Source organism: Piliocolobus tephrosceles, chromosome 16, assembly GCF_002776525.5.
Source record: "Piliocolobus tephrosceles isolate RC106 chromosome 16, ASM277652v3, whole genome shotgun sequence".
Taxonomy (NCBI): domain Eukaryota; kingdom Metazoa; phylum Chordata; class Mammalia; order Primates; family Cercopithecidae; genus Piliocolobus; species Piliocolobus tephrosceles.
The window spans coordinates 44,744,238-44,763,502 of NC_045449.1; the positions used below are offsets into that span (position 1 = coordinate 44,744,238).

Sequence of the window (19,265 nt, forward strand, 5' to 3'; positions counted from 1 at the left end):
TGAGCATGTGTAAGAAAAAGTACATGTGAAGAAAGCAGACAGTAAAGCAAATGGGGCAGCTGTTACAATAGGCAAATCTGTGTAAAGATTATATGGGTGTTCTATGTACTGTTCTTACTCTTGCATCTATAAATTTGAAGTTATTTCCAAATAAGATACTTAACACTTGGATATATTTGAGACTAATTTGACTGCACTAAGAGTTCTCTGGAATGGAAATTTTCTTCTACATCCTGATAACATATCTTACTCTCCCCATTTAACAGATGGAACAACTGACACTCAGAGAAGTTAAGTGATCTATCTGAGTTCACATAGTACACGGGGCGGAGGCAGTATGTAGGCCCAGGTATTGACCGTTATAGTAGGCCACTTCTCAGGAGACCATAGCTGGTCCTTACTCTCTAGCTGGACCAGGTTAGCGTCAGATTCTGAGAGCTGATTGGGTGCCCGCTGCTGTGTGTCCCAGCCCAGTCCATGCCCCACATTGACCCAGCAGTGGAGTCAGCAGGGTTGCAGCTGTCTGCTGAAGCACACTGAGCATATTCAGAATGGCCAGGAACCTTCTAGAGAAACTGCTTCCTTAGGCCAAGAAACACTGTCACTGTGCTCTTGTGCTCTGCCCTCGACTCTCTTCATTTCTTTTTTTTTTTTTTTTTTTGAGATAGAGTCTTGCTCTGTCACCAGGCTGGAGTGCAATGGCGCAATCTTGGCTCACTGCAACTTCCGCCTCCCGGGTTCAAGCAATTCCCCTGCCTCAGCCTCTCGAGTAGCTGCGACTGCAGGTGTGTGCCACCATGCCCGGCTAATTTTTTGTGTATTTTAGTAGAGATGAGGTTTCACCATGTTGGCCAGGATGGTCTTGATCTCCTGACCTTGTGATCCACCCACCTTGCCCTCCCAGAGGGCTGAGATTACAGGAGTGAGCCACCGCACCCAGCCTTCATTTCTTAAAATACATGAAACCGGAAGGCCCTGCTGTGCCAGAGCCATGGGGGACTATTACCTCATTTATATAGTTGAGATATGAGGGAAAAAGGAGTGGGTTTGGTTTACAAAGTGATGCCAGGTATAGGCCTAGGCCAGACGGCTTTCCTCTGCTATGTACCAGTCGATTGGTTGTACCCACCGCCTTGTGAGTGAGCAGGTTGCATGGTTCAGTGCAGCACATTGTATCAAGTAGATCAGGAGTTACAACTTCATGCACAAAGAGATGGCTCAATTTTAGTCAGTGAAAACCTTTCATTAACCACAGGGCCCAAGGAGGGGTGGATCTGGTAATCATTGCTAAGCAGCCAGAGCTAGAGGTTTAGACACTGCCGCTTGTGTGCCGGCCCCTTTCCTCTCACACCAAACCACATGTTATGCATCTGTTTGTGCTCCTTGAAGGCCCTTGAATTATTATTATTATTTTTTTTTTTTTTTGAGACGGAGTCTCGCTCTGTCGCCCAGGCTGGAGTGCAGTGGCCAGATCTTGGCTCACTGCAAGCTCCGCCTCCCGGGTTTACGCCATTCTCCTGCCTCAGCCTCCCGAGTAGCTGGGACTACAGGCGCCCGCCACCTCACCCGGCTAGTTTTTTTTGCATTTTTTAGTAGAGACGGGGTTTCACCGTGTTAGCCAGGATGGTCTCGATCTCCTGACCTCGTGATCCGCCCGTCTCGGCCTCCCAAAGTGCTGGGATTACAGGCTTGAGCCACCGCGCCCGGCCGAATTATTCTTGTCATTTTTGCTTACTGATGTTTTCCCCCAGCTGCCAGAGTTGGGGGTAAGTGAATGAATATGTCCTACTCGAATTCTTAACATAGAGAAAACATTTTCCTGAAAATCTTTAGTTTTAGAATGCATCCTTTATCTGAAATGCCCACCTGTAGCTACCTTAGACTTAATTAATTCTGACCATGGTTAAGTTGTCATCAAAGGATTTTTTTTCAGGGGCCCAGCTAGTTGTATGAAATAGATCCATGAGCACTTACTATATTGTTACCCCAGCTTATATACTTAGATTGTTTGTCCTTAGGCAGTGATGAAGCTATACACCCTGCCCCCACCGTTCTCTGATTCCTCAGGCTCTTTCCCTCCCCTAACGTAAGTGCCCGGTAGTTGACAACCAGAATCAGGGCAAGATGCAGGAGGATGAGAAGAGGCTGCACCCAAATTCCTGTTGGGTTGTCTGAAGCTTAGAGGTCTGTGTTGGAGCTGCTGTGCAAGTGGCAATGCTGTCTGCTCAGAGAGGACCATGATAACTGAGCCTGGACCTTCTAATTCTTAGAGGTTTGGTTAGGACTTATTGGTAATTAATGTCCCAGTGTTTCCCTGGATCAATTTTGTTTTTGCTTCATGAGGATAAGCCTTTTTACTTGAGTTATAAAAAAAGGTGACATTACTGTTAAGCATTCCTGATCTCAGAACAGATCCAAAACCCATCATATACAGGGGAAGAGGGTATAACTTACCTTCCAGTGGTGTTGCCACCCACTCCTCTGCCTCTGGAAGCACAGGAGAGGTGACCTCATAAGCACCCTTCTGATATGAAGCCATCAGCATATATTGAGGGTAGGAGGAATCTTTCCAAAGTGATATCTTCAACACTCTTTCTGGAAGGGCCATCTAATCTTGCTTTTCAGACTAGGTTTACCCTGGAGGCACTACATAACCTTTGGGCTTCCCTTAGGAAATCTGAACAATCAGCAAGACCAGGGCTTCAAAGCAGGGTCTGCCCTGGAATGTTGCCCAGTGCACTTTGGGGTTCTTTCACAGCTAGAGCTCAGCATGGGAATTTGCCGCTGATTTGAGGTATGTTCCAAAATATCAGGGCCCAGGTAAGGAATCACTAGATGGGATGTTGTGGTCTCTTAGGTATCTCCCTTTTTTGAAGCTGGGGGCATGAAGTAGATAGAGCTTGACTACAGAGTTGGAGATGATCAGAGAAGAATTTCTGCAAGTGGGTTGAGATGGTTCACACAAATTTTCAAGGATGCAGGGGTTGAGAAGAATAACCCTACTAGGGTCTTTGATCCTGAAGGCAGAGCAAATTCTGTTACTGTGACCTTCCTGGCCCTGAGGAACTTGAATAATTGTTCCTTATGAGTGCCCCCCAACTTCCTCCCCATAGCCCAGAGCAAAATGAATCAGTCAGGGTTAGGAGCAGAGGGTCCTGACAGAGTCCAACCTAGTGAGCTGTAGCGAGAGAGCAAACGTGCCCTCTGAGTGTTCATGTCTACTTGATGGTTACTCCCAGCTTGCCCAGTCATGTGACCAGATATCTGCTTGTGGCTAGCCACAGGTAAACTGAGTGCTATTTATATTCTCCTGCTTGGTGAAGGAGGTGGGAGAGATCATCTGGGAGCCTACAACACAGCTGTTTGATCAGCCTAGGTAAGGCAAATCTCCCTTTGACTTTGTGCTTTTTCTTTCCTACTTATCTTGCCCCAGATAATAGCATGCGTTCTGAGCTTTCAATTTAGCTGATTGGTCAGTAGCCATCTCTTATTTACCCTTTAATAGGTGGGGAATTCTAGAACTAGAGGAGGCCCAAACTCATCTGGGTACAGTCTCCTGTCTTCAAGGGTAAATACTGAGACAGCTGGGGATGTGTAATTATCTCTTCCAGAGGCTGTTCAGAGGCAGAGTCTAGCCACCCTCATTCAACCTTTTATCTATCTAGCTAGACTCTCTCTTATTCTAACTAAAGCCTTTTTACTATCCTTTATGTTTGCACCCACAAGGAAGACTACTGATAAATTCTAATTCATTTTCCTTCCCCCTTGGGATCAAGCTACCCTCCATTTAGCCATTTTTACCTCTCTCTCTGGGATCTCACTGGTTTCTGCATTCCTTTTGAAGAGCAATCATGACAAACGGATGCCAAGGGACCACTTGGCTGTGTATATCTGAGGTTATATCCTACTCCAGCCATGTTTCTGGACTTACAGGAAGCTCTTAATTCTGCCTGTAGTCTTGGTCTTGCTCCTGGGATGACACGACACTTCTTAATTTAGTTTAGTATCTTGATTCTACCTTGCATTAACTTACATCTTGTGAGCTTCAGTTCCTTGCCTCAGCCTTATCCATGCTTTTATTTCTTGCCTACCTTCAGTCCCCCAAATTAGAAGTCCAGGAACCCAGCTGAATTTGGCTATAACCTGCCAATGTTGAAACGCTAAAGGGTTTAGGTCCTTGCTGAGGAGTGAATTGAATTTGTCTTCCTAAATGAAGGCAGTATTTTTTTTCTTACAACTTTATTTTGGAAAATTTCAAACCTACAGAAAAGTTAGAAGCACAATGTCTACCTATTTATCTTTCACCTAGACCCACTGATAACTTTTGCCACAATGGTCTCATCTATCTTTTCTCCTTCTATTTATATATATATGTGTGTGTCTAGACATACCCACATATGCACGTATATACATCCATATGCACTTTTTTGGGTGCACAATTTGACAGTAAGTTGCAATTATCATGACATTTGTCACTTCATAACAGTGGCATCTCCTAAGAATAAAAACATCCTTCTCCATAATCGTAATACCATCATTATACGTAATGAAATGACAGCATCTATTAGGTTGGTGCAAAAGTAATTGTGGCATTGCCAAAGGCAGAAATGGACTAGAGATGTCATCTAGTCCATTTTCAAATTTTCCCTTTGATGGCTCTTGTTTTTGATCAGAACCCAGCCAAAGTCCCCTTTTGGTTATGTCTGTTTTAAAAGTCTCTCAATCTGGAACTACTTCCCACTCCTGTTTCTTATTTTGTTGTATTTATTTTTTATGACTAACATTTTGAAAAGTGGGCATCAGTTGTCTCTAGTTGTCCCACACTGGATTTTTCTGTTTCCTCATGGTATATCTAACTTGCTCCTATATCCCCTGTATTTCCTGTAAATGCGAAGTTAGATCTGGGACCTGATTAGATTCAGGTTAAACATTTCTGACAAGAACATCTCATGGATAAAGCTATGTACTTCATAAAATGTCACTTTAGGTGATACATAATGCCAGAATGTCCACTGCTAGTCAGGCTCAGTTGGATCACTTGAGGTGGTATGGTAGCCCCCAGGCTATAAAAGTACATTATTCTCTTTGTAAGTGGTTTCTGGGGGTAATACTTTGGGATTATATAAATCTTCTGTTCCCTATGACCTTTGACCCAGCGGTTTTGGCATTTGTTGAGAACTCTTCCTGATAGAGCTATTACTCTGGGAGTTGCATAAAGCCAGTTCTGAATTAGCACTAATAGATGTGAGTGTTGACATGAGCAGTTCAAAAGAAGAATAACCAAAAAATTCTCTTTTGGCCTTTGAAATCACTGGAGGGACGGCAACAAAATGGGACCATCAAATTTTGTCAATGTTTGTAGGTTTTTAACTTGAGTATCAGTTGCTAAAACATATACCATCAGCCCTCTGCATCTGTGGGTTCTGCATCTGTGGGTACTACCAACTGAGTATCAAAAATACTTGGAAAAAAATTGTACAGACTTAATTTTTCTTTCTTTTTTTTTTTTTTTTGAGACGGAGTCTCGCTGTGTTGCCCAGGCTGGAGTGCTGTGGCCGGATCTCAGCTCACTGCAAGCTCCGCCTCCTGGGTTTACGCCATTCTCCTGCCTCACCCTCCGGGGAAGCTGGGACTACAGGCGCCTGCCACCTCGCCCGGTTAGGTTTTTGTATTTTTTTTTGGTTGAGACGGAGTCTCGCTCTGTCGCCCAGGCTGGAGTGCAGTGGCCGGATCTCAGCTCACTGCAAGCTCCGCCTCCTGGGTTTACGCCATTCTCCTGCCTCACCCTCCTGGGGGGAAGCTGGGACTACAGGCGCCTGCCACTTCGCCCGGTTAGGTTTTTGTTTTTTGTTTTTTGTTTTTTTTTTTTTTTTTGAGACGGAGTCTTGCTCTGTCGCCCAGGCTGGAGTGCAGTGGCTGGATCTCGGCTCACTGCAAGTTCCGCCCCCGGGTTCCCGCCATTCTCCTGCCTCAGCCTCCCGAGTAGCTGGGACTGCAGGCGCCGCCACCTCGCCTGGCTAGTTTTTTTGTATTTTTTTAGTAGAGACGGGGTTTCACCGTGTTAGCCAGGATGGTCTCGATCTCCTGACCTCGTGATCCGCCTGTCTCGGCCTCCCAAAGTGCTGGGATTACAGGCTTGAGCCACCGCGCCCGGCCAGTTTTTTGTATTTTTTAGTAGAGATGGGGTTTCACTGTGTTAGCCAGGATGGTCTCGATCTCCTGACCTCGTGATCCGCCCGTCTGGGCCTCCCAAAGTGCTGGGATTACAGGCTTGAGCCAACGCACCCGGCCCCTAGACTTAATTTTTCTTGTTCTTTCTTTTTTCTTTCTTTTCTTTTCTCTTCTCTTCTCTTCTCTTTTCTTTTTTTCTTTTTGAGACAGAGTCTCACTCTGTCACCCAGGCTGGAGTGCAGTGATGCGATCACAGCTCACTGCAGCTTTGACTTCCTTGGCTCAAGCAATCCTCCCACCTCAGCCTCCAGAGTAGCTAGGCTTACAGGCACATATCACCACACCTGGTTAATTTTTAAAATTTTTTGTAGAGACATGCTTTATGTTGCCCAGGCTGGTCTCAGACTCCTGGGCTCAAGTGATCCTCCTGCCCCAGTCTCCCAAAGTGCTGGGATGACAGGTGTGAGCCACCATGCCTGGTTTCTTGTCATTATTTCTTAAATAATACAGTATGACAACTATTTATATAGCATTTACATTATATTAGGTATTATAAGTAATTTAGAGATAAAGTGTGAGAATGCAGGGAGGCCGGGCAAGGTGGCTCACACCTATAATCCCAGCATTTTTGGAGGCCAAAGCACGAGAATCGCTTGAGCGCAGGAGTTCGAGACCAGCCTAGGCAACATAGAGAGATCCTGTCTCTACAAAAAAATTTAAAAATTAGCTAGGCAAAGTAGTTCGCACCTGTTGTCCCAGCTACCCGGGAGGCTCAGGTGGGTCATGCCTGTAATCCCAGCACTTTGCAAGGCCAAGGAGGGAGAATCACTTGAGCCCAGGAGCTTGAGGTTGCAGTGAACTGTGTTGCCTGGGCAACAGAGCAAAACCCCGAATCAAAAGAAAAATAAATAAACAAATAATAAAGTACATGGGAGGATGTGCTTAGTCCATATGCAAATACTACACTATTTTATATGAAGGACTTGAGCATCCATAGCTTTTGGTATCTGCAGGAGGTCCTGAAACTAATCCCCTACGGATGCCGAGTGATGACTGTATGCTGCTGTCTGGCAGTTTAAGTCAGGGAGAAGGCAAGCTGAATGGAGCCAAAAATAAGTCATGGTTTGTTCATAAAGCAGAAATTATTTTGATTATCCCAAAGTTATCTCTAATCCTGTTCTGATTTCCTTTTCCTTCTTTCACTTGCTTTCTACCTTCCTCACTGGAAAAGGGACCCCCCCCACACCTTTCTTTTTTTTAAGACAGGGTCTCACTGTCACCCAGACTGGAGTGCAGTGGCATAATCATAGCTCACTGCAGCCTCAACCTCTCGGGCTCAAGCAGTCCTCCCAACCTCAGCCTCCCCAGTATCTGGGACTACAGGCATATCATGCCCCCATGCCAGCTAATAAAAATTTTTTTTCTTTTTTGTTTTTCTTTTTTTTTCATTTTTTTTTTTGAAATGGAGTCTCACTCTGTACCCAGGCTGGAATGCAGTGGCGCAATCTTGGCTCACTGCAATCCCCGCCTCCCGGGTTCACACCATGCTCCTGCCTTAGCCCCCCAAGTAGCTGGGTCTACAGGTGCCCGCCACCACGCCTGGCTAATTTTTTTGTATTTTTAGTAGAGACGGGCTTTCACTGTGTTAGCCAGGATGGTCTCGAGCTCCTGACCTTGTGATCTGCCTGCCTTGACCTCCCAAAGTGCTGGGATTACAGGCATGAGCCACTGCGCCCAGCCTATTTTTTCTTTTTTGTAGAGGTGGAGTCTTGCTGTGTTGCCCAAGCTGGTCTCAACCTCCTGGACTCAAGTGATTCTCCTGTCTTGGCCTCCCAAAGTGCTGGACTTACTGGTAGGAGCCACCATACCTGGTCAATCCCTCATTTAAAAATTGTCTTCCTACCTTGGCCCACCCAACATGCCCAGTGGGTATACTAGTGTTCCTGAGACCCAGGTGTGATCATCCTGTTTCCAGCAAGGGAAAGGAATAGAACCCTTCCAACCCATGGAATAGTTCCTGAACCAAGGGTGCCAGGAGGTCATGACATAGTTGCGTCTGACAACAAAACACAGGGTAGGAAATGTACTTTCAGAAATCTTCTGTTTGGGTGATAAAAGGTCTCAGTTTGCTCTATGACCGTGGAGAAATCAGTTCACCTCTCTGCAGGGGGGTGCGTCATAGGCCCTGCATCACCTTGGAAGCTCAACTCCCTCATCCATAAGAGAATTCGTGAGCTTGTGGGGGTGCACATTTCCAGAACAGAAATCAGAGTACAGTTTCAATCATAGTTGTCCTTTTGTAGGATTTTTTGTCTTTGAACTTCCCTAATCTTTGTTTTTCCTTCACCTTACTTAAAACACTACCTAAGAGCTGACTGGGCTTCATGATTTCTTTCCCACTTGATGGGAATCAGATTCCTGTGAGAAGTGAAGATATGAAGGGTTTATGCCTGTCCTTTGAGTTTATAACAGCCCTCCAGGAATCTATCACTCCCAAATAACCATGGAGTAAGAATTTTTTTTTTTTTTTTAGAGCTAGGGGGCTAGGCTATGTGCTATTTATGCTATTCTTGCAAAGGCCATGGAGATCCCAAAGGAAAGTATATTCCAATCTGTAACTGCTAGTGTTTTGTTTTAAAAATGTTGAAATCCTACAGAACTCTTCAGAGAATTCAGATAAAAGGTGAAAAGTTCACACCACTTCCTTTTCTTCTAACTGCAGCTTCTTAAGAATTGAACAAATGTCTAAGTAACTGCTGTCTACTCTTTTTATATACACACGTAGACTTTGGGTTCACCCTTTTTCTCCTTGCTGTTACAAAGAACCAATGTATTCCTTATTTTTTTCCCACAATGACATCTCCAGAAGGGTTTCTCTTGGCCTGTCTCTCCAGCTGCCTACAGATGTGGTCTGCATCTTGGGAAGTTGGACACACAGCCAGAAATGCTTTCAATGGCTCTCACTTAAGCTGTACACTTAAATATGGAGTCAGTAATTGAGAGCCTGGCTGAGAAGTTTTTCATGTGTGTATAAATATCGTCACTCTTTTTTTTATTTGGGGTAGTCTTATTGGTAGGGATAACATGGGGTATTATCATTTTTCTTCTTTCTTTCTAATGTAGTTTCTTTAGTTGCTTCTACCTGTTAAGGATAGCTATTGAAAGAAGTGTTGTTGAAAGAAGTGTTTGGAGCTCCAGATTTAATTTTTTCAGCTGGGATGGATGGGGTCTCCTTGGGCTTTCCAAGGAGGGCTTCTAACTCTTGTACAGTCATATTGGAAATTTCAGTTTCACTACAACTTCCCCACAAACCCACCCATCCCTAGTTAAGCAGTTAAGCAGCACTGGACCACAGGGAGCTCAGAAGATGGCCTGCCCTGTTTAATCCCAACAAATGTGCTGAAATAGAAAAATAATCCCTGTGAAGCTGCTAGGAGGAACTTCCCCTGCTTACTGCAAATCTGTTATTGGGGAAATGTTTAGAAATTCTGAATCTCTATTTTACTTTGTTCTACTCCAGATTAACATTTCCCTCTAACAGAAATGCTGCATCACAACTAGGACAGGACAGGACAGGACAGGATCTGTGTCTACCCATGCTGCTCTGACCCTGCCTGCTTCTCCTCCTTAAGTGAAGATCACTGACTGAAAAAAAAAAAACAGGTTGTAGAAAAGCTTGTGTAATACGACCTCATTTTACTAAAAATACATATGCAGGCTCGTGCATGGAGAGAGATCGGAACTGGTGAGCACAGTGGTGATCTCTGAGTGGGGGCATGCATAGTTCGTCATTTTCAGTTTTTGTTTGTCTGCATTTTCTTCTTCTAACATGTGTGTAGTTTCTGTTATTATAATAAGAGTTGTTTTTTCTTTAAGGGGAGAGGTGAGATCAAAAAAATAAAAATAAAAAATAAAAACAAAAAACAGGGGAAATGAGAAGACTGTGCTAATAATGCTTCAAGTTTTGATGCCATGAGAAAATGACTCATAGCTTGTTTGTTGAACCAGCTATTTGTTGAGTTTTTGTCATGTGTAAGATCTCATTGGCTGCCTCTCTCATTTTCCTTCTGTAGTCCTTCTTGGGTATTTTGGGATGACTACGATGGGTGGAGAGTAGCCTTGTCTTTATTTCACAGGCTTTTCTCTCCTATATCACCTCAAAGATAGTGAAATAAGTAGAGCATGCCCCCTAGATGCCCAGCCAGAACCCACTGGTCAGGGGCTTGTTTCCCCTTGTAAAGTGCTAAGCCTCTACCCCACAGTCTATCTCTGGTCACGCTGTGAAGAGCATCGTGCCTGGTAGCCTGGCACTTAGAGATCAGTTGCATCAGCCTTGCTCACTTCAATCTCATCAGCAGGTTCCTGTCTTACTCCTCCAGTGTTTACCACAGACAGATGGCTTGTAGTGAGCGCTCAAAATCTGCTTACCAAGGGCATCAGTCTGCTGTAGTGTGCCCGGCCCATCTTTTGCTCTGGGTTCATTGTCTTATCTGTCGTTTGTGTGCCTTCTTCCGTGTTGCCTTTCCCCCAACAGGCAGATACTTGACCGCTGGCCCTCTCCGCTTATATAGCTCCCTTTCCCTAAAGCCATACTAGTGTAGCAGTTGGGAGACAGGACCAAGTGGCTCTGGAAGATAGCACCTAAGGCTTCTTATCTCCTGTGTGTGCTGTTTTGTTTTGTTTTTTCCATTTGCCGTTGCCCAAGAACCAAAGCATCTGCCACTGCTCAGCTGCATGGTGAAATGGCCTGGCTTGGTGCCAGGGTGCTTCACCAGGTGGTTGGGCTGTGGAGGCTGCTGCATGCGATGGGCTGATAATACCCCACGGTGCTGTAAACAGGACACTCCACCCTCCTGCAGCCACCCAGCTAGTGCCCCAACAGCCTGCTGCTTTGTCATGGCCTGTCATGATATGGGCTTCTCTTCTCTGATAGGGAAGCCTATTGTCATATTTCCCTCCCCTATTTCCTAAATCTGAGAGGGGTACTTTCCAGAAATGAAACCAGTTCATCTTCCAACCACAAGCAACCGTTGTGACTTCTCAATGCTGCTTCTCCTTTAACAATAATCACACAAGTGCAGGGCAGAACCCGATGCCCAGATCTTTCCGGTATGCCCGTGGAGGATAAACCCAAGAGCCTCTATCTCAACTAGGCTCACCTAGAAGATTTCTTAGGGGACGTTCCCTATTGAGGGTCAATCTCATTGGGCAGCAGAACTTAAGTGTTGACCTGAAGCTGCTGATGCCCCAGTCTGCAAGCAGCTTTATATTCTACCCTGCATCACTTATTCCTGGGTTGGACAGTCACTAATAAAGGAAAGGGCTTTGACATTAAAAATGAGCATCTTCCCAGGGGCCCAGGAGAGTGTAGGTCTACGGATACAGGGTCTAGGGCTTACTCTGCATGTCTTTGGGTAGTCTCCTCTTTCCGGACTCCTTCACCTACACCTTCAATCCTAAAGGACATTAATTGATTTGACATAATCTAACTAAGGCTTCAAAGTGTATTTCATCTCTTCATTTCTTTACAACATCCCTCAGAGGTAACTTAGGCCAGGACTGTGCCAGAGGGAGAGCAAGCCCAGTGAGGTTGGGTGGCATTGGCTGTAGTCAGACCTACCCTCCCCACCTCTTAGCTCCTACTAGATATCCAGGGGGGACATGCTGCGTCAGCCTGCAGCCCCTTCAAGAATGGCACAAGACATGTCTGTCTCATTTTGGCTTTGGTTTGTGTTGCATTTGGGGGAAACTGACACCTTGGTTTTTGCATTTGGGGGAAACTGACACCTTGGTTTAGCCCTTAGCCAATTTTGATGTCCAAAGAAGCAGGTGCTTACCAAACCACTTGCGAGGAGGTTTGTGAAATAAGTGGTAGTTTTTTTTAACTATTAAAATCTAATTTTTTTTTAAAAAAGTCCCCTCCCTTATTTCCTAGGCTTAAAGGAAATATGGTATTTTAGTCTCCTCAAAAGAGCTGGGACATGCCAAGAATTTGGAGATTTGGGAGGGTAGTGGAGCCTTGCTAAGGACTCTGAAACAGAAGGTAATTCTGTCATCTCGTGGCCAGCAAGGTGCTGTGCCAGCACCCTGCGCCAGGATGTGGCCTCTGTGGAAGTAAGGCTGAGACCCAGCCATCTCTTCATTTAAGGAAAAGAAACTGAGGCAAGTCCTCTTGTTTGATTTAGATGTAGTGAGATCCTTGCATGTCTGCCAGGGGAGAGCGAGTCAGGGGCTGCAGATTCTGGATTGGGGTTTCCTTGGTTTCTCCTCAATCCTTCCCACTCCCTCCTTTTTTTCCCTTTGTATTTCTTTTCTGCTATTTGTGTGACTTTTTTTGTACATGGAGGAACAAGTCGGGACCCACCAAGTCCAGAGTCTTAATGGATAACTGGTCAGAGGGAGCCGGAAAGAACGTAGAGTTTACCAAAATGCGTTGGTTGGATTCTCACATCACATTCCAGGATTTTGGGTGCTCCCCAGCCCTGTGAGTACTGGGAGCAAAGTACCACCTATGACTATTGTCCTAGAGATTGGACTCATTGAATATCAGGGTAGGATATGAAGAGTGATGGAAACTAATATAAAATGGGTTAAAGTTATCCCTAGGAGATAATAGAGTCCTTTACTTCAAGTTTCAAAGACTTCCTCAAGAAACAAACAAAAGCAAAACAAAAAGTAGGTCATTGGAAACAATAGGATTGGGCCTGCCATCTCCTCCATTAGGTGCTAAAAAGAAGCTATCAGTAAAAAATCTATTCATCCTAGGTGTCTAGGCAGGTGTTCCAGCAGCCTCAGAGGGTGTCCCTGATAGAAAAGGGATGTGAGCCGCAGTGAGTGGTTGGAAGACTGATTTAGGAGTGTTGGATTTAGATGTGGGACTGCTGCAGACTTATAGAGTGAAGCAGACTAATGAGAGACTAAGCTTCTTTGTGCCTTAGTCTTCCTTAACAGTCTTTCCCTATCCCCTTTTACAGCTGACAGGAGAGTAAAAGATTACAGCACACCAAAGTACTTTGTGGGGATGGAACCAAACTTTAAAGCACAACATAAACATGAGATAGCTTTAGGGTCTCAGTAAGGAAAGAATCTAAAAGAGATTTTTGCATTGACTTCAGATGAGGGGATGAGAGAAGTAGGTCCAGGAAACCTTTCTCCTGTCACTTATCCCTCAGCCCTGGAGTCCTACTCCTTTTCCTTTGAAAGAGATCGGGTTTGTCCTTTGGTGTTGTGAATTATTATAATTTGTTTTAAAATTAGTTGAGTTAGGTTTTGTTGGATGATAATCGGTTATTAATGAGATGTTTGGAAGTTGGGAGTAGTAGTGTGGGGAACAGGATAATGGGAATTACAGCAGGTAAGCCTAGAATTGTTGGAGCTGTAAAAGCAGCCTTTAGGATGATGAGATCCTACCCCTTATGCCAATCACTTGCTCGTCCGTGGCCCATCTGCCTCTTTGGTTATCTGTCATGTAATTTTGTAAATCCGCTTTCCAGAGTCCCTGCCTCATCAGTGGACTCTAATAGACAGTTTTGGAGGACAGCATTCTGGCCTGAGCTGGCTGCTGATGTGGGTCAGAAGCACCCAGAAATATCCGGATTGCTACCTTTTGATTTTAAACCCAGGTTAGGAAAATGATTGGTTGAAATGCTGGTGTAGAGATAAAGTTGCACCTTTAACCCAGCGTACCTGTCACCAACTTACTAGGCAACAAGGTTGAAGGAAGGGTAAGAAAGGTTGGGCCTTCCTGAGCCTCAGAGAGAGAAAAAAAGACAAGCAGCTATGGGATCTTTACCCCAAGTGGGTGTGTTGAGCACGCATGCAAAGTCAGAACCCCTGGTAAAAGCAGAGCCAGTTGACCCTTCTTGTGAAGGTTTTTCAATTTTATTCAAATACTTAGGTGGCTGCCAATTGCCAGCCCTATGCTTTAGACATTGTGGGGGATACATAGAGCCCACCCTTGGCCTCAGGCTGTTTATTATCTAGGAGTTACAAATGCCCTATTCCTCAAGAGAAGGTGCTCATTACTAGAAGAGTACAAAGTACTGAGGAAACAGAAAATTCCAAGACATTGCTTCCAGGGGATTCCAGTGGATGCAGAAGGCTTGGTGGAGTGGAGGCAGTAAGGCTGGTCCTGACAGATGAACAGATTTTAACCCTGGGCCCATGCAAAACCTCAGAGGAGGGAAGGCTTGGGACATGGGTGGGAAATGGCATGCAGTATAGTTTGTCTGAGATTTAGCGACTATGAGGAAGAGTGAGGTGTAAAGGACAGGTAAGTGGGACCACATGAAGGCTTTACCTCCATCTTTGAAAGAGAGCCTTTGAAGACGTTTAATCTAGGAACGTGAAGATCATTTAAAATGATGTGTTTTAACATCAATATATATTGATTTGGAAAGATGTTTATAAGGTAAAAACATATACCAAAACAATACGTAGAGTATGATCTCATTTTAAATTGTAAAGCATATATACACACACACCACACACACAGAAGAGGTAAGACCTGTAAGTTTATATTTCTCATAGCATTGGTTATCTCTGGATGTTGAGAGTTGAGGGTTTTTTTTTTTTTCTGTTTGTTTATATTTCTATATTTCCTGACTTTTCTACAGTTCACACTTAGTGTTGTAGTTATAAATTATTCACTTGTTTTAAATAAGCACATATATGATGGCTGAGTGAGATGATGTAGAACTATGCCAGGGATTAGATAAAAACACACAGTAAAAGTTGGCCATATAGTAACATTTTTGATATCCAAATTGGAGAGGAATCCCTCAAATGTTCAAAAATACAGGAATGGGTTGGGTGTGGTGGCTCATGCCTGTAATCCCAGCACTTTGGGAGGCCGAGGCAGGAGAATCACTTGAGCCCAGGAGTTCAAGACCAGCCTGGGCAACACAGCGAGACCCTGACTCAAAAAAGACAAAGGAAAAGGAAAAGACAAAAATATGGGAATGGCTAAGCAAACTAGTGTACATCAACCTGGAGGAATATTATACAGTCTTTTTTTTTTTTTTTTTTTTTTATTTTTGAGTGGGGGCCTCGCTCTGTCGCCCAGGCTGGAGTGCAGTGGCCGGATCTCAGCTCACTGCAAGCTCCGCCTCCTGGGTTCACGCCATTCTCCTGCCTCAGCCTCCCGAGTAGCTGGGACTACAGGCGCCCGCTAACACGCCCGGCTAATTTTTTGTATTTTAGTAGAGACGGGGTTTCACCGTGTTAGCCAGGATGGTCTCGATCTCCTGACCTTGTGATCCGCCCGTCTCGGCCTCCCAAAGTGCTGGGATTACAGGCTTGAGCCACCGCGCCCGGCATATTATACAGTCTTTTAAAATAACAAATATGTAGATCGTTAATACATGGGAAAAGGTATATGAAATAGGTGGAACCAGGCAGAACATAATATAGCACATTTCCTACTGATTACAACTATGGCAAAATGTATGTAAATGCTTCAATGAATTTGGAGAATGGAGGTAGTGTTGTTAGTGTCCTTTTTTTTTTTTTTTTTCTTTTTTTCTTGAGATGGAGTCTTGCTCTGTTGCCCAGGCTGGAGTGCAGTGGCATGATCTCAGCTCATTGTAACCTCCACCTCCTGGGTTCAAGCAATTCTCCTGTCTCAGCCTCCCGAGTAGCTGGGATTACAGGTGCACACCATCACGCTCGGCTAATTTTTGTATTTTTAGTAGGGACGAGGTTTCACTGTATTGGTATGTTAGTTTCTTTTCTTTTTTTTTTTTTTTAACTGTAGTAAAATATATACCTACTATTTTGACCATAAAACCTTATGTTCACTGGCATTACGTACATTTACAATGTTGCGCAACCATAACCAGGGTCCATTTCTAGAACCTGAATTTCATCATACCAGAGACTGTGTATCCATTAAACAATAACTCCTACTCCCCCTCCTCCTCTTAAGCCCTTGGTAAAGTCTATTCTATTTTTTTTTTTTCCCCTATGAATTTGCTTATTCTAGATACCTCAAGAAAAACACAATATTTGTCCTTTTGTCTTGCTTACTTAACTCAGCATCATCTGTATTGTAGCGTGTGTCAGACTGTAGCGTGTGTCAGAATTGCCTTCCTTTTGAAGACTGAATAGTATTCCACAGTATGGACGTGCTGCATTTGTTTATCCATTTCTCCATTCATGGATGCTCAGGTTGCTCCCAACTTTTGGCTGTTGTGAAAAATGCTTCAAGTCCCTGCTTTCGGTTTTTTCTGGGTATATACCTAGGAGTGGAATTGCTGGGTCATATGGTAATTCTATGTTTCACTTTTTGAGGAACTGCCAACCTTTTAGTGTCTTTTTAATATAAAGTTCTTCAGGTTTATTTATACCTCCTAGGTTCTTTTTGCTGTGCTAAATACACATGAATTATTAAGGGATTACTACAGATGTGAAAGCATTTTGTTCTGTTTAAAAGAAAGAGCCTTTATAGGTTTTTTTTTTTTTTTTGAGAGACAGAATCTTGCTCTGTTGCCCAGGCTGGAGTGCGGTGGCGTGGTCTCGGCTTACTACAAGCTCTGCCTCCCAGGTTCATGCCATTCTCCTGCCTCGGCTTCGCAAGTAGCTGGGACTACAGGCGCCTGCTACCATGCCTGGCTAATTTTTTTGTATTTTTAGTAGAGACGGGGTTTCACCGTGTTAGCCAGGATGGTCTTGATCTCCTGACCTCGTGATCCACCTGCCTCCGCCTACCAAAGTGCTAGGGTTACAGGCATCAGCCACTGCGCCCGGCCATAGATCTTTTTTATTATTATTATTTTTTTTTGAGACACAGTCTCGCTCTGTCGCCCAGGCTGGAGTGCAGTGGCGCGATCTCAGCTCACTGCAAGTTCCCATGGAAAACAGGGTCAACTTAGACGATTGCAACTTCCAAATGGTTCCAGTACGCTTACATTTTATCCACAGTTTCAACTTTTACCTCCTTCTAGAAAGCTTTAACCAAAGTAAAAATAAATGAATGGATTTATTTATTTTATTTATTTTTTGAGACAGAGTCTTCCTCTGTTACCCAGGCTGGAGTGCAGTGGTGCAATCTTGGCTTACTGCAGCTTCCACCTCCCAGGTTCAACCAATTCTCGTGCCTCAGCCTCCTGAGTAGCTGGGATTACAGGCACCCGCCACTATGCCTGGCTAATTTTTGTATTTTTGGTAGAGACGGGGTTTCACCATGTTAGCCAGGCTGGTCTCAAACTCCTGACCTCAAGTGACCTGCCCGCCTCCCGTAGTGCTGGGATTACAAGCATGAGCCACCACCACCTGGCCTATGAATGGATTTATAATTGCTTTATTTTTGCCCCATTTATGTAGAAGTCAGAGACAGAGGAGACAACCAAAAAATTTGGATGTTTCCATAAACTAGATTCCTCAATCCTCAATAATTGAAAGTAGTTCCGATATGTCAGCCACCGGGGTTCCCCAGGGAGCTAACCAGTCCTGAAGGAAGTATGAAGAGGAACAGGAGGCCTTCAGTTAAGGGGATGAATTTGTGCAGTGCCTAAGCTCTGCAAAGGTGCTGGAGGAAGAAGGGCAGGAGATAAAAGATAGAAGAAAATTTGTTTTTTATCCACTTAGAGTTGTATCTTTAATGATGGGAAACAGTGCTGCTCTCAGGAAACTGTGTGGAGATCTAGGAGTTCATGGTTCATAGTCCATTAGGGGTAGGAAAAGGATATAGGACATTTATAAAGTAATGTCCAAGTCCAAAGTAAAATGGTATAAATTGTTTCCCATGATAAAGGCTGGCTCAGTAGGTCAGGAAAGCTCTTGTCAGACCATATGTGCTGTTTCAGGCTGCTTCAAATTCTTTTAGGACAGCGGTGGGTATGAGTGAAGACTGGGCAGGCAGGCCACATCTCTTAGAGGAGGAAGGTGATTGCCACGTCTCCTTCCTCCATGCTGATGGCAAGGTGTGCGGGCTGTGTTCTCTTGCAGCCAGCGTCCCATGCTCGGTGGCCCCAGAAAAGTCAGTGTGTAGGCCTCAGCCACTTCAGGTCCGGCGTACATTCTCCCTGGACACCATCCTCAGCTCCTACCTTCTGGGCCAGTGGCCACGAGATGCTGATGGGGCCTTCACCTGCTGCACCAATGACAAGGCCACCCAGGTAATGAAGCTCTCTCCTGATGGGATAAGGGATAAGGAAGGGGTGGGAGAACTGGCTGAGGAGGCCTTTGGTCTTCCTCAAATCATTGCGATAAATTTGTCTTGGGTTTTGGTTGTACATATTATCCATGTAATGTCTTATCTTCTTGAGACAGAGTCTCCTTTTGTCACCCAGGCTGGAGTGCAGTGGTGCGATCTTGGCTCACTGCAACCTCTGCCTCCCGGGTTCAAGTGATTTTCGTGCCTCATCCTCCCAAGTGGCTGGGATTACAGGTGCCTGCCACCACACCCTGCTAATTTGCCACCCTGTTTTTCTTTGTAAACATACACGGAAATGAGTTTGCATTCCACCTGCCTGGTGGAAGAGAGAAGTCAATCTGGGTTTTTCAGTTTAGCTTTGAATATTTGTGTTGGGGTAATCAACAGCTGACTTTAGAGTTTATTCTAGCTTTTTAAAAAATTAAGATTTAGGCTGGGCACAGTGACTCACGCCTATAATCTCAGCACTTTGGGAGGCCTAGGCAGGCAGATCACCTGAGGTCAAGAGCTTGAAACTAGCCTGGCTAACATGGCGAAACCCCATCTCTACTAAAAATACAAAAATTAGCTGGGCGTGGTGGCGGGCGCCTGTAATCCCAGCTACTCGGGAGGCTGAGGCAGGACAATCGTTTGAACCCTGGAGGGAGAGGTTGCAGTGAGCTGAGATCGCGCCATTGCACTCCAGCCTGGGCAACAGAGCAAGACTCCGTCTCAAAAAAAAATAAATAAATAAAATAAATGAGATTTACCTTGCTAAAATTAAACCAAGGCCAACATTCTATTGAGTTTGTATTTCCCAAAGAAGTGGCCAAAAAGTACGCTGAGCCAGAATAGATCCCATTGGAGCCATAGGAATGGGAAGTTCTCAGATAATGGGGAATTCTTCCTTGCCAGCAGCCCCCTCTGGGATTTCAGTGTACCCATTCAAGGACTGGGGAGC

The 19,265-nt window shown here is 44.7% G+C and overlaps 1 protein-coding gene across 6 annotated transcripts in view; it reads left to right on the plus strand.

Moving 5' to 3' along the window:
- FAM117A (family with sequence similarity 117 member A) overlaps positions 1 to 19,265 on the plus strand; it is a 54,620-nt gene that overhangs the window by 14,019 nt on the left and 21,336 nt on the right. For 4 of the 6 annotated variants that reach the window (XM_023204422.2, XM_023204421.1, XM_023204425.1 and 1 more), the window contains exon 2: positions 18,118 to 18,287. The exons of 1 other annotated variant lie outside the window; for it this stretch is intronic. In XM_023204422.2, coding sequence (XP_023060190.1) covers positions 18,118 to 18,287 — 170 coding nt within the window. Of the gene's footprint in view, positions 1 to 3,344; positions 3,377 to 18,117; positions 18,288 to 19,265 lie in introns of those variants that run through there. One more of the 6 variants, XM_023204427.1, reaches the window with a different exon arrangement.